The sequence below is a fragment of the Plectropomus leopardus genome, chromosome 2 (assembly GCF_026936395.1).
Source record: "Plectropomus leopardus strain MGB_pleo_1.0 chromosome 2, ASM2693639v1, whole genome shotgun sequence".
In the NCBI taxonomy this organism is placed as follows: Eukaryota; Metazoa; Chordata; class Actinopteri; order Perciformes; family Serranidae; genus Plectropomus; species Plectropomus leopardus.
Window position 1 is genome coordinate 18,727,291 of NC_142177.1, and position 12,467 is coordinate 18,739,757.

A 12,467-nucleotide genomic window follows, 5' to 3' on the forward strand; every position below is an offset into this window, starting at 1 on the left:
CAGACATTAAAATAATAAATATTCATGAAAACCTTCTCAGGAACTAGCCATTAAAGGAACACTTCACCCCCAAATGATCACTTGTTTGCCAGTTATTCACCCTCATGTTATGCTGAATTTGGGAAGAAAACTTTTTTTTCCTCGCATGCCTCTGTGGTGACCACAGAATCCAGAAATGGTGAATATTCTTGATGAGTTGAAGTCATAGGGGTCCATGAGTGCAGGAACATATTTTGGCTCAGAGGTGCTGCACAGTATAAGTGTAGGCACATGACTGAGTATGTGCACATGCATACAGGAGCCGCAGGAAAACATCTCAGACGTATTTACATCAGCGGTTCCATCAGCTGCTGGTCACACAACGTGCACTCCCTCTCCTCAGACAGTTTCTCTCTGGACTCAATGTGGCAACATTTAATTTGAATGGTGTCGCACATCCAGTTGTCTCATGTCCCTGGGCAAATTATACATTCCCTCATTGTCCGCTCCATCATTCATGTTAGCTGCTATGAAACTCCATTCTACTGTTTTTTCCCCCGCAGTGAAGGTCCCTTGTGTCAATGGTATTTTATTTTAATGGGTTTAAAAAGCAGCTCTCTGAAATTTTCTGGTCTTTCTTATCCCGTCTGTGCAAATGATTTGCTCCGTTCTCTTTATTCATCCATGATCAGCTTCTGCAACGGCAAATCTCTCACTAAATTTAGATGACCCCGACCCTTGCATTTCAACCCGAGTGCTGCTATTGTCATGCTAGATTGGAGGAATTAATAAAATTCCCATATTATACTTTTTTTTTTTCATATGTTTACAGACAGGCACCATCATATGCTGTTCAAAAATTAAAACAAATGTTCAAATAGCCTGTTGTACCTTGCAGCACCTGCTTTCCCCATGTAGGGATCCACCTTAAACAACAACAAAATTATTTAAAAATATGTGTCTACAAACTCTCACTATATTATATATATTAATATTTCAAGTCTTATCTATGCAGTTGTATGCTCAGTACTCCCCAGTCATACATTTTCACTGCAACTGGATAAATGAGACTTTGATTATACTGCACGGGCTCTGTGAGATATTGTAAACAGATGTTTTGTTGTAGTTTTGCTGTTGTTAAATGTGGACCCCTGTGACTTAAACTCAGCAAGAACTTTCTGTTTTTGGACTCTTCGTTCATAGAGGAGGCCGATTTCAACATAACAGTATTGTGGTGAGTCACTGACATACAAATGATCATTTTGTTGGGTGAAGTAGTAGTAGCTCATAGATACCGTTGACTTTTTTCAGGACTATATTCACAGAGATGTCAGCTGGAGATAATTCAGTGTCCTCGGTGGAGATCTGCTCTGAAAAACTTGTGACTTCAGTCAAAGATCCTGCATGAAAGGAAAGTTCAGCTTTTCTAAGCAACTGCAACTCATTACTTGATTTATTATATAAACCATGTTCTCTGTAAACATACCTGATGGGCCTGCAATAGAGCTGTCAGGTATTATGGGCAACTTTGAAGCGGAAGTTAATGAGTCATCGTCACTTCTATCATCAGTCTTCTCATTCATATCTGTAGAATCCAGTTTAGCATCCATTGTAACTTCCAGTGATATATATTACCTGTTTCAGTCTCTGAAGAACATAAAAGACAACCAACCAGGGCTGTGAGTGAGGACAAGAGAACTAGAGCCTGGACTTGTCAATATGAGAGAAAATTATAATGCTTTAATTTTAAATCTTTAATAAATTAAGCTGGAATAACATACTTACTAATATGAAAATGTCAATTTCATCCTCCTCATTCTCTGCAGGTACCACAGACCCAGATTCAGATCTGCAGCTGAGGTTTCGTAGCCGTTAGTGATGAGTGGACATCTTGGAAATGGCAGTGAAGTTAATCTATTATTAATCACCATTTTGGAAACATTTATAATGTAGATGAAAGGCAGCACAGGGATATCCTGACAGCTATATGAGGATGTGATATCTTGATTTTGCAAGCCATTAATGATTCATGTCTTCAAGTAATATTTACATTATGTGAAATTTTATTTTATTTTATTTACATATACAGCAGAGGAATACACCGTCAGTTCAGTTATCTGAAGTATTTTATCTGGTTTTTTAAACTCATTGTTATAGTTTAACAAATAACTTTAGGTATACAGAAAAAATACAAAGCATGTACACAGGGTGTAATGTAGAATCATGTCAAGCTGAATGGGACAAATCCTAAATTATTAACATTTAATAAACCTTACTTCAGCTGATCTGAATAGAGTTGATAGTCACAGTAAATTAATTAATCATACTCTGCTGCTAAATGCATTGGAAATACATTTTATGTCATTAATCACTCTTATGTACAGGAATCCACAAAGCCAACTTTGTTTATGTCTCATAGTTGCGCTCTGCATGTTAAGAATTTTGAAAGAAACATATTGTACTCACTTTTCATGGCATATTTTAGAAGTAGGCGATCCAGCATGATTGTTAATCACAGACCTGACGGCTCAGCCTCAGCCAGGTTTAACTGCATCACACAGGCTCTTTCACAGCCTGTCTCTCCGCTCTAGTGTGTGTGTGTGTGTGTGTGTGTGTGTGTGTGTGTGTGTACGTACCATAGAAATAGAATGACATTTTGTTTCTATGATGTGTGTAATAGCCACAAGAGCAAGAACTGTTGTGTTAATATTGATTAATAAGTGTAATTGTCCATCTGTACAACTAATAGGCAGCAATTTAAGCAAGTATTAACATGATTTTAAATAAATATATTATCACATATTCTCCATATTTCTATAATATATTATATACATACATACATACATATTACATTTAAATCTTTAAATTGTAACACTGATTGTCATAGTGTGTCTGGTGTAATTTCCTCCTTTAACCCTGTGAAACCTGAGCAAATCTGTCTGATTTCTTTCAAAAACATCAGAGAAAGCAATGTGCTACAAAAGAGAAAATGACCCAAAGATTTGCAAGAAATCAGTAAAAAAGTACAAGAAAGTTACGGGAAAAGTTTTAGAAAAAAGAAGGGGAAAAAAAGAAAAAAAGAAGGTTAAAAAAAACTACAACAAAGAAACTGTTTTCAAAAAAGTGTTTAAAAATTAGTATAATTTAAATAATTTTGTAACTTAATCTTAAATATGTAATATTCAGAATTATATAGTTGTTCTTTTTCTTTTATTTCCTGAGACAATTTCTCCTAGCCTTTTTATATATATTTTTTAATCAGCTAATTTCTTGCACTTTGTAAAACACTTCCTACCTAGTTGCTCATAGCCTTTTTTTCCCATATTTTGAAAGAAATCAGGGCAATTTGCTCAGGGTTCAGAGTTTTAAATACTTCTAAAAGGCATCTGACAGCAGCAAGAGAAAAGTGATGTTACAGTTTTGAAAGACTTAAGAAACGCAATTCATAACAATTCCAACAGGTGGCGCTGTTAGGTATTTAATTTGGCACCAGCGAAGAAGAATTTTTACGCGCTGTAACGAGGTCAGCCGATTGTTGCCGATGTTGTTTGGTTTCAGGAGAATGAACAGCAACTATTGAGAGACGCTTTCAGGCTCTCTCACTCAGCCGAGAAGTAGTTCAGATACGTTAGAGAAGGAGCAGGATAGGTGGGGGTATTGTGAATATTGTTATTATGATTGTTGGTATTGTTATTCGTACCTAGTTAGTAAAGATCCCGGGTTGAATTCAGTAGGTGGCGGTAATGCGACTTTATGGACGCCAACCGCCGTCAAACGCAGCAGAAGAAGAAAAAGAAGAAGTGGCCGATGTTGTGAACCTCAGCCGAAAGCTAGCCGTAGAGCTAACAGGTTCGCCGTTTCGGTGTTGTATTTGTTGCCTTAATATTATATGATATAACTTATATCTTCAAAACGACAAAATAGTGGAACTTGCAGATCTCACACAATGGTAAGTATGAGCTAAAAACAGCGTTACGGTTTGGCAAAGTTAACTATTTGGCAACGAATAACGTTCACACGGCGGTAAGTTTTCATCCCACAGGAGCATGTTATGATCCTAGTTATACCCTGTAAGTATAAGTCCTAATAATGATAAATATTAACACCCAAGCGTTAGTGAAATGGACATTTGTATCGACAAGTTGTGTGATACAGCAAAATAAGCTAGCTGGTAAACGTTAACTGTCGTTAAAAGTCAGGTTAGCTAGCTGATGCTAACTGTACTATGTACGCTAACTGAAGCTCAGTGACGTTTGTGTGTAAACAAAGCAGTTTATATGTTTTTTCGAGTTTTCCTTTTACTGTCGGTGCTCATTAGCTGGCTGACTCCTTTAATTTTGAATATTGTACAAATTTTAACACGTCAAGTTATCTTTATAGATATTGAAATCTAAATATGATTCACTAAACTATAGTTTACGACGTAACGTTAGCTATAAAATCGGCTTCTTTACCACACCTTGTTCCTTACAGTGTGTTAAACATGATCGTATTGCACAAACAATAATGTAAGAGTGGGAGAGTCGAGAGCATAAACTTGTATTTGCTTCTAAGCACAGTAGCTGCTTTAAAAACAAAATAATGTTTTATTATATGCTTATAAAGCCCTCTGCTCACCTTAAGAACAATGTCCTGCAGTATAATGATTAGTTATCAGTGGTGTTAAGTACAATTTTACCCTTTGTAATGTGGTTTGTTGTACATATTGTAATTTTTAGGACAGCGAAATGTCTGACATTGACCCTGCACCAGGGCCTGAGACCAGCAGTATGGAGGGCGAGAACGCACCTCTGTACTGTATTTGCCGGAAACCAGACATCAACTGCTTCATGATGTAAGTTCACAACACAAATGCTGTTTTTTTTAATCATCACTGTGTAAAGATGCAACCACACTTATACATTACCATCTTCATTTGTGTCTCCCACTCACAGTGGTTGTGATAACTGTAATGAGTGGTTTCATGGCCACTGCATTAACATCACAGAGAAGATGGCGAAGGCAATCCGGGAATGGTATTGCATGAGATGCAGAGGTGATGAAAAAAAAAAATTGTTTCATGGATGTTTTTAGTGTCATTCTTAAAATTAAATATGTCACTTATAATTGAAAAACAAACATAAAATTGTCTTGTTATTCTCCCTGTCACCAGATAAAAACTCCTCATTGGAAATAAAGTATAGATCAAAGAAAAACCGAGAGAAGGAAGCTGAGGTTGACAGAGGATCCGATAAACAGTACAGCACCCCCAGTACTCCTGACTATAAGAGTGAAAGGCGGCGTGGATCTAAAGTAAGTTTCATCTATTCTTAGTGTTTAGACTGCAAAAAATACACACATTAGACCATTTTTTCTTCCATCTTTAAAGTCTAACATCAGCCATTTCATACTGACATGAACAACAATAACATTACTATTAGCATGTATTTATTTGCTTATGTAAAAACATTATTCAATCTGATTTTTGAAAAATATTTTTCACAAGAAGAAAAAAGATATGACTATTGCATGTAAATAAAAACACTTATCAAGATTACTACAAATATTCCTGATTTACAGTAATTTGAAAGTATAAGCATGTGTTGCATGGTGTAGTGATGCAGAAGCTTCTCACAGTGAGTCACATGAAGCTAAAGGCCAGACGTATTTTTTGTGGAATTATTTTAAAATGTCACTCATGATTGCCACATTGATCAGATGATTTTACTGTCTTTCATCCTCCTCAATTTTGTAGTTTTGTACACAAGTTTACCTAATTTTAAACTGAACATGATAGAAAATATCACCTTAGTATTAGATGAATACTGTATGTAGGGTGTAAAACAATTGACCTTTCTTAAGATGCAGTGGCTCTTATGGCTCATTTTTTGATATTCCTCAGGTGAAGCGTTCGGTCCGAATGTGTGGGGAATGTGAGCCCTGCAGAAGGACGGAGGACTGTGCTCAGTGTGACTTCTGCAAGGACATGAAGAAGTTTGGAGGCCCCAACAAAATCAGACAGAAGTGCAGGTTCAGGCAATGTGAGGTTCGAGCCAGGGTAAGTCCCTTTATCTCTATTTTGTTTTCAAATGAGATTATCCCACAGAAGTGTAGAAGAACAACTGGCAACTTTGAAATGTGAAACCTGTTGCTTGTTGTTTTGCTCAGAAAATGCTGCGAGTGAAGGATGAGGAAATGTCTTTGCAAGAAAGGAGGGACAATTCCTACCACAGACGGAGACGATACTCCGAGGACTACGACAGTGAGGCGGACCTGTACCAGCAGTACAAGGCAGCCGGGCTGAACAACGACATGGTAGCAGAAAATTTGAAACCATATTGTTGTGTATAAATCAGCTCATGTTAGATACACTTAATCAGCAGCTAAAACAAGTAGTTAGGAACTGTATGTTTAGTCTTTTTTTTTGCTGTCCTCTCATCAAGGCTTGGAACAGTGATGAAGACGATGAGCCGCCTTTCAGTCCTGTCATGCGTAAGAAGGCTGTGAAGGTGAAGCATGTCAAGAGACGAGAAAAGAAGTTTGACAAGAAAGTAAGACTTGTTTCCTTATAGAATATATCATCGTTATTTGCCAGGTGTTTATGTAAATACGACATCTGGTCTTCTTCCCTTTCTTTTTCTACATTCCAGAAGGAGTCAAGACGCCACAAACAGAAGCAGAAGCACAAAGACAGAACCAGATACAGCGAGAAAGGCGACCTCCGAGATAACACCGGACAGCGACAGTGTTTGGGGCCAAGCTGTGTGGAGGCTGCAAGAGCCAACTCAAAATACTGCTCTGAGGACTGTGGCATGAAGTTAGCTGCAAAGTAAGAACTTTTACCTTTAGTGCATTAGTGTACTTTTTTTTTAGGATAGATACTTATTCTGGAGACCTGCTTAGAACAGATGAAGCCAACATCTCTGTGGATTTAAATACCCAGATGTTTTATTTTATTTCATTTATTTTTTTCCAAAACATTTTTTTAATTGAATACACCTCTGTTTAGTATTAAGGGCACAGACAAACAGCGTTGATTTGTACTGTATATCCCGTTGATGATCAGATTTATGCATGCATTAGCTTTTGCTGGGAAATTCTAAACCTGAACAAAAATTTAAACTCACAATTTGTCACTCAATGTCACAATTTATTCTTCTGCTTTCTGCCTCCTTCTTATCATTATCCTCAGTGTAGTGTCCCATTAAAAGTGTTTCTGAGGCTTTTCATCATGATTGACTAAATTACGACCACAACAATATCCTGATCATGTTGACTTTTTAGCATTGTTGGCTTTTCATTGTTCATTGTTGCCAGTGGCACTGAATATGTTGTCTGCTCTGACAAAAACAAAAAAACCTTCCATCACTCCAAAAAGTAAATTAATTTATTCAACAGAGTCAAAAGCGTGTGCCTACGTTACCTCCCTTTGACAGCTACAGGTGGGACCGTCACAACATGCCTCTATAAGTCTCTATAATATACGAAATATATAAAATTTTCATTAATTTAAGCAAATGCAACCCAAAGATAAAATAAAACAAATTCATATTAAACTTAGTTTGAATACCACAAAATATACTAAAATATTTGACATATAAGCAAATTTAAACCTTTTTCTTAAAAACAGTTACAGCAAACATGTATATGCATTAATCTGTGTGCATTTTGTTCCACAGTAGGATCTATGAGATCCTCCCTCAGCGTATCCAGCAGTGGCAGCAGAGTCCCTGCATCGCTGAGGAGCACGGTAAGAAGCAGCTGGAGCGCATTCGGCGAGAACAGCAGAACGCCCGGCTGCGTCTCACAGAGATGGAACGACGCTTCCACGAACTGGAAGGCATCATCGCCAAGGCCAAGCAGCAGGCAGTTCAGCAGGACGAGGAGGTGAGCTGGCCGCAGCCTGCGTGCTTGTTCTGTCGCAGCTGCCTTTTCCTGACAGTTCCCCGAGGATCTTGTCAAAGTCAAGGCCAGCTTTAAAAATATAATCTCAGACATTATTTGCTTGTTTCATGCTGTTAATAAAGAACAGTGGTGACATTTTCCGATGAATGCTCTGGTTCTGTGTGCAGGTGAATGAAGGTGACAGCGAGGACACAGACCTGCAGATTTTCTGCGTGTCTTGTAGTCATCCCATCAATCCAAAAGTGGCGCTGAGACATATGGAGAGATGTTACGCAAAGGTGAGTACATTTTAAATTCCTGTTTCTGCCTCTAAGCATCAAATATAAATGCAAATAAAGCATTTGGGCTACGTGTAACGTTTCTTTCTCTGACCATTATCTTGCCAGTATGAGAGTCAGACCTCCTTTGGTTCCATGTACCCTACAAGGATCGAGGGGTAAGAAAAACAGTCCCACTCAAAGATTTAGACAATTTCTCATTCAGTTGCTTTGCTAACAGTTGTTGTTTTCCACAGAGCAACCAGACTCTTTTGTGATGTGTACAATCCCCAAAGCAAAACATATTGTAAGAGGCTTCAGGTTTTGTGTCCAGAACATTCCAGAGATCCAAAGGTCAGTGGAAACCCCTCAGACACCCGCATGAATCACGATTCACTAAAAAATACTCACTTTCACCACATTTCATCCGTTGTTCCACTTCCCCTCATTCACTTCCTTTCAGCCCTTTTGTTTTCTTTAACAACAAATGTTACACAGAGGCAAGGTTGGAAATTAACTTTTTAGTCTGCCTGCCACCATGGCTAATAGATTCCAAAATCCACCACTCACTCAGTAGATTACTATTGTGTTTTCGGCTGTTGAGTGAAGCATATCTAGCAGCCACTTGCATATTTTACTAGCGTTCGGCTGGCGACTGGTGCTTATTTCCAACCCTGCATGGAGACCATTTGGAGAGCAGATGGAAAGTGGACATGGGAGGAGCAGCGGATTTAAATGGAGCACACACTTTCAGCCCAAACTATCATCACTCAGATGCGGTCTCAGTGCTATACTGCTTTTCACAAATCATCAGAAAGACCTGAAAACTCATTTAATGAAATGAAGACGTCTTCTTCGAGTAATTGCAATACATTTGTACTAATTAGCTGCATCAGTTTCTGTTTTAGAGTTTTCTGATTGTGATTTGTATCCCGGTTATCATAACTATTATTACTGTGGGTTTATAATAGTCATTTTCCATATGGTTACAGATAATGTCGGGAATAAAGAAATCACACAATCTGAACAGTGCAACAATTTAAATAAATATTAACTGTAATTAATTATATGACACTTTTCACTATATATCAAGTAATCAATATGCTTTTCTCAAGAAACTCTATTTGGTGAACCTGTACACATGTAAGCATATCTACATCACCCTATAAGATATATTTTAAAAAAAAAACTGAAAATGGCAATCATGTCAGATTGTGAATTTATTTTATTTTTAGGCATTTCTCATTTATTTATTTTCCCATTTAAACATCTCTTTCTTCTGTGGTTCAACCAGAGTTTTACGCACATTACTTACACCTAACCATGAAGGATTTCCTGCATCAACTTCATAAGTACGATGCATTTCTGGAGTGACCATCGTTGTTTACTCGCCCCCTCGGCCCTCTGATGGTCGGTCTCACCAATTTGGAATGACAAATATTATGGCGGTGGAAATTTCCTCGAGTGGAAGTGAGCAAGGGAATGTTGAACGACTAATGAAACTTCTGTCTGAAACTTATATTACTGACAGTAATATTCTGCTAAACATTAAGTAACATTTTGATGATATTTTCTATTTGTTTTTCTATTTTCCTTCTTGACTAGATCCCAGTGGACGAGGTGTGTGGATGTCCTCTGGTGAAGAACGTGTTTGAGCTGACTGGAGAGTACTGCAGGGTTTCCAAAAGGAAATGCAACAAACATTACAACTGGGAAAAGCTTCGGAGAGCAGAGGTGGACTTGGAGCGAGTCCGGGTGGTAAGTCAAACTGTTGCTTTGGGTTTAACAGACAGAACTGGTTTTATTTTTTGAAAATTCCCCATATCTTTAATTGGAAACATCAAAGAAGAGTTATGTTGGTAACTTTGAAATTAGACCTGTTTAAAGCGAATGCCTCCTGGTCCTCGACCTTCAATGAGGAGATTGATAATTATCCGACTTTGTTGATAAATAAGCTAAATCGTTGATTAGACCTTATCTTCAGCTGTAACCTTTTTTGTTATTTTCACCCTCAGTGGTACAAGTTGGATGAGCTCTTTGAACAAGAGCGTAACGTCAGGACTGCTATGACCAACAGAGCCGGGCTGCTCGCTCTGATGTTGCACCAGACAATTCAGCATGACCCCATGACGACCGATCTCCGTAGCAACAAGGATAGGTAGTCGACATAGTCCGCACCAGTTTTCGGATCTGTGACTCACTGTGTGTAACATGACATCTGTGTGTTAAAGATTTAAAGGATAACCACCATTTGGATAAAAACGTATTTTGTAACTAGATAATTATTTTAAAACCTTTGTATGATAGTTAACTGTAAGAGGTAAATGGATCTATATTTTTCCTGACAGTGACAGACGAACTTCTGCTGATTGAAAGCAGTTGCTTTTGGTATGATCGCCCTGAATAAACACCCTAAACTTTGCTCCGGTTACGTATTTGTTCCATCTTTTCTATTGGCCTTTCTACACAATTTTCACAGGGTCCTTTTGATTATTGTGACAATTTGGCTTGAAGTGCAGCAATTGCAAAACTTAAATATATGCCAAAGCTATTGTTTGCTTAAACCACTGAACTCAGGTGAGAGAGGCGTCTATATGTACTACTTTTCTGCTTTTGCTCAGCAAAGATGGAAATAACAATCAAAAAGTTTATTTAAAACTTTTTGCATCTCTTGTTTACAATGCTGGTATTACAGTCTTCTTTGGTTTCAACAAAATGAAATGAATGATTGAATTATAGAGAATCTTACCAAGCTAACCATGTATGTAGCATGTTTATATTGACAAAAGTTTAACATTTCTATTTTTATGTGCGATCTAAGCAGCCAACTAAAGTTGTTTCCAGCAGGTAGCCAACAATCTGGTTTTATACATTCAAAGAACTTCTGTGAAAATAAACTGCATGATAACCAGACCGGGCCTCTAATTGCGACAGGTGTGTATTTGTCAAAACATGTCACCACACCCACCTAGTACAAGGAACTGTGAGCTTAATTGGGACTATTTTTTTTTTGGTAAATCAAGAATGTATATGTCCTTAAAATGTGCTTTAAAATGAAGCCCATTTGTACCGGTTCATCCTTAATTACCATGAAGAAGGGTACAGCACACCAGAACAATCACTGCTATCTTCAGAGGGGGGAAAAAATAGTTTCCAGAGTATATGACTGGATGTAAAGGAGGACAGGCTGAGAAAAAAATGTTTCAAAGGCAGTAAAATAACGCAATATTTCAGGGTCAATATGCCCCTGTCATTTTTCTAATTCTGTGTTTAGCCTCCTATAAATTTAACTAAAGAACCACTAGAAGATGCATAGGAACTGGACCCTGAGATACAGAACAAAGAAACTTTACAACTGCAGTATAAAGTGCTTTGTCTTGAACAGTGCAGACAGTACAGCACAGATCTCACCTGATATCAGACAGAACTCAGAATGAAAAACAACATTTCTCCCGCCATCATATTTCAAACCTCTCATACTACGCTCCTCCTGATGGGATGGGATGTTCCTGATTGGTCAAGAATAATCAAACGCGGAGCTCTCTGATTGGTATGATTTAGAGACGGAGGATCATGTGACATTTCCCCTCCCTGTGTTCTTCTTGAGCATGATTATACTGGCTTTCAGAATCAGCTTTATTTGCCAGGTGTACACCTAAGAGGAATATGACTCTGGTCTCTGTTGCTCTCAGTGTTTGTTCATAGAAATAGACAAACGGCTACAAAAAGGACCACAAAGATGGACACAGTAGAATATTTAAAGGAATGCTATGCAGGATTATTAGTTAGTTATTGTAGTGTAAAAACACTTGCAAGCAAAAGTGAAAGTAAGTAAAAGACTCCACTGCTCTGGTAAAAAAAAAAGGCTCAACATTACCTCTTCTTTCTAAGGACACACAGGAAAACCAACCTATCTGTGAAACTGCTTGTTCCTTTCAATCACTGCTCTATAAAGACTGGTGACGTGGTATATTACAGTATGGTATGCCAGCTATTCAGCAGCAGACAGAAGAGCTCTCCGGAGAGTCGTAAACAAAGTCCAGAGAATAATTGTAATTCCCCTGTCCTCACCGGGAGACATCTTCAGATCTCGCTGCCTCTGCAGAGCCAGCAGCATTGTGAAGGCTGCAGCTTTTCCCATCACCATCTCCTCCTCTCTCTGCTGCCATCTGGAAGGCGCTACAGGGTGTTAAAGACCAACACTTCCAAGCTCAAAAACAACTCCTACCCCAGAGCCATAATTGAACTGAACTCCACAAAAAACAGCCCCAGCTATCACCATCCGAACATCATCTCAACACTACACAGGACTAACAACTGGACCGCTGTTTTCCATACAAATCAGGA

At 38.1% G+C, this 12,467-nt stretch overlaps 1 protein-coding gene across 1 annotated transcript; it reads left to right on the plus strand.

Moving 5' to 3' along the window:
* Window positions 1-3,529: 3,529 nt before the first annotated feature.
* Window positions 3,530-10,542, plus strand: cxxc1b (CXXC finger protein 1b). Its single transcript, XM_042506738.2, has 14 exons — window positions 3,530-3,928; window positions 4,698-4,813; window positions 4,914-5,014; window positions 5,132-5,271; window positions 5,861-6,016; window positions 6,127-6,273; window positions 6,402-6,509; window positions 6,609-6,787; window positions 7,638-7,845; window positions 8,031-8,141; window positions 8,250-8,299; window positions 8,378-8,474; window positions 9,726-9,878; window positions 10,136-10,542. The coding sequence occupies exons 1-14, from the start codon at window positions 3,926-3,928 to the stop codon at window positions 10,280-10,282; spliced, it is 1,716 nt and encodes a 571-aa protein (XP_042362672.2). The 5' UTR covers window positions 3,530-3,925; the 3' UTR covers window positions 10,283-10,542.
* Window positions 10,543-12,467: the final 1,925 nt, after the last annotated feature.

Coding starts and splice junctions, on each gene's coding strand:
- cxxc1b (XM_042506738.2), top strand. Junction 6,788..7,637: donor GGCATGAAGTTAGCTGCAAA/GTAAGAACTTTT, acceptor TTTGTTCCACAG/TAGGATCTATGAGATCCTCC. Junction 7,846..8,030: donor CAGTTCAGCAGGACGAGGAG/GTGAGCTGGCCG, acceptor TTCTGTGTGCAG/GTGAATGAAGGTGACAGCGA.